The sequence below is a fragment of the Corvus brachyrhynchos genome, unplaced genomic scaffold (assembly GCF_000691975.1).
Source record: "Corvus brachyrhynchos isolate BGI_N302 unplaced genomic scaffold, ASM69197v1 scaffold47, whole genome shotgun sequence".
Lineage (NCBI taxonomy): Eukaryota > Metazoa > Chordata > Aves > Passeriformes > Corvidae > Corvus > Corvus brachyrhynchos.
The window spans coordinates 1,773,276-1,774,553 of NW_008239292.1; the positions used below are offsets into that span (position 1 = coordinate 1,773,276).

Consider the following 1,278-nt stretch of genomic DNA (forward strand, 5'->3'; position numbering starts at 1 on the left):
GCAGCTCCCTGACTCGCTGTCCCCACGGAGCAGGTCCCCCCCGGAGCCGCCTGGAGCCCATGGACACGATCTTCGTGAAGAACGTGCGGGAGGACGGGCCGGCGCACCAGGCGGGGCTGCGCACGGGTGAGCGGGGACGCGGAGCCGGGGGTGGCTCCAGGGCTGCTCGCGGGATCCCGGGAATGCTCCGCCTTCTCTGCCAGGGACTTTCTGGCTTATTCTGCTCGTTTTTTTGGGCATCCCTGCTCTTTTCTGTGTCTTCTCTCTGGTGCTGGGGTGCTCAGAGCAGCCTTGGGGTCTCCGGGGGTTCTCCTGGGGTTTTTTTGCTCCGTTTGCCACATGGGATGTGGCAAAAGCTCGGCTCAAACCCTGCCCTGGCTGACCGTGGGGACATCCAGGTGCCACCGCTCTCCTGAGGTGACACCGTCCCCTCCCTGGGCTCTGCAGGTGACCGGCTGGTCAAGGTGAACGGGGAGAGCATCGTCGGGAAAACCTACTCGCAAGTGATCGCCCTGATCCAGAACAGGTGCGTGCCCTTCCCGGGATGGGAGGTGACAGGATGGGGACACGTCACAGCAGGCTCTGTCCCTCTGGGTGTCACTGGGATGACAGGGGCCCTGAGGCGCTTGGGTGACCAGGGAGAGGCAGCAACGTGCTGTCACCATCACGTGGGGACAGGGACGTTCATCTCGTGGGGGAATCCAGCTTGGGGACAGGTAGGGACTGACCCCGTCCAGCCTGACCCCCCTGTCCCCTGTCCTGCAGTGACGATGTGCTGGAGCTCTCCATCATGCCCAAGGATGAGGACATCCTCCAGCTGGTGAGTTTGCCGGGCGGGTGCCTTGGGGACACTTGGGGACAGGGCTTCACCAGCATCCCTGGAGGAGCAATGGGTGCAGAACTGAGGGTACTGGGGCAGGAACAGGGGGGATGTGGCCTCTGTGATTTTGGGGGGACGAGTTGTCCCAGGTTTTAGGGTCTGGCTTATCCTTGGGTCCCCCCAGGTGGCTCTGCCACCGGTGGGCTCAGATCTGGGGGTGACAATGGCCCTGTCAGGGTGGCCTGAGCCAATGGAGTGCGTGGGGCTCCTCCTGATGCCTCTCCCATCCCAGTTTGGATATTTGGTGGCTTGTGGGATTCCCCACTGCTTGTGCCCAGCCCGAGGGACCCCTTCCCGCAGGGCTGGGGGGTTTACAAGGGGGTCCCCATCTGCGCCTGCTCCGGGCTCTGGGAATCCCCCGGCGTGGAGTCAGAGGCGCCTGTGAAAAGTGACACGGG

At 63.9% G+C, this 1,278-nt stretch overlaps 1 protein-coding gene across 1 annotated transcript in view; it reads left to right on the forward strand.

Annotated features, from left to right (window-relative positions):
• Positions 1-1,278, forward strand: part of ARHGAP23 (Rho GTPase activating protein 23) — a 24,178-nt gene that overhangs the window by 3,093 nt on the left and 19,807 nt on the right. Inside the window, 4 exon segments of the mRNA XM_017740518.1 lie at positions 5-126; positions 448-526; positions 766-969; positions 1,159-1,261. Coding sequence (XP_017596007.1) covers positions 5-126; positions 448-526; positions 766-969; positions 1,159-1,261 — 508 coding nt within the window.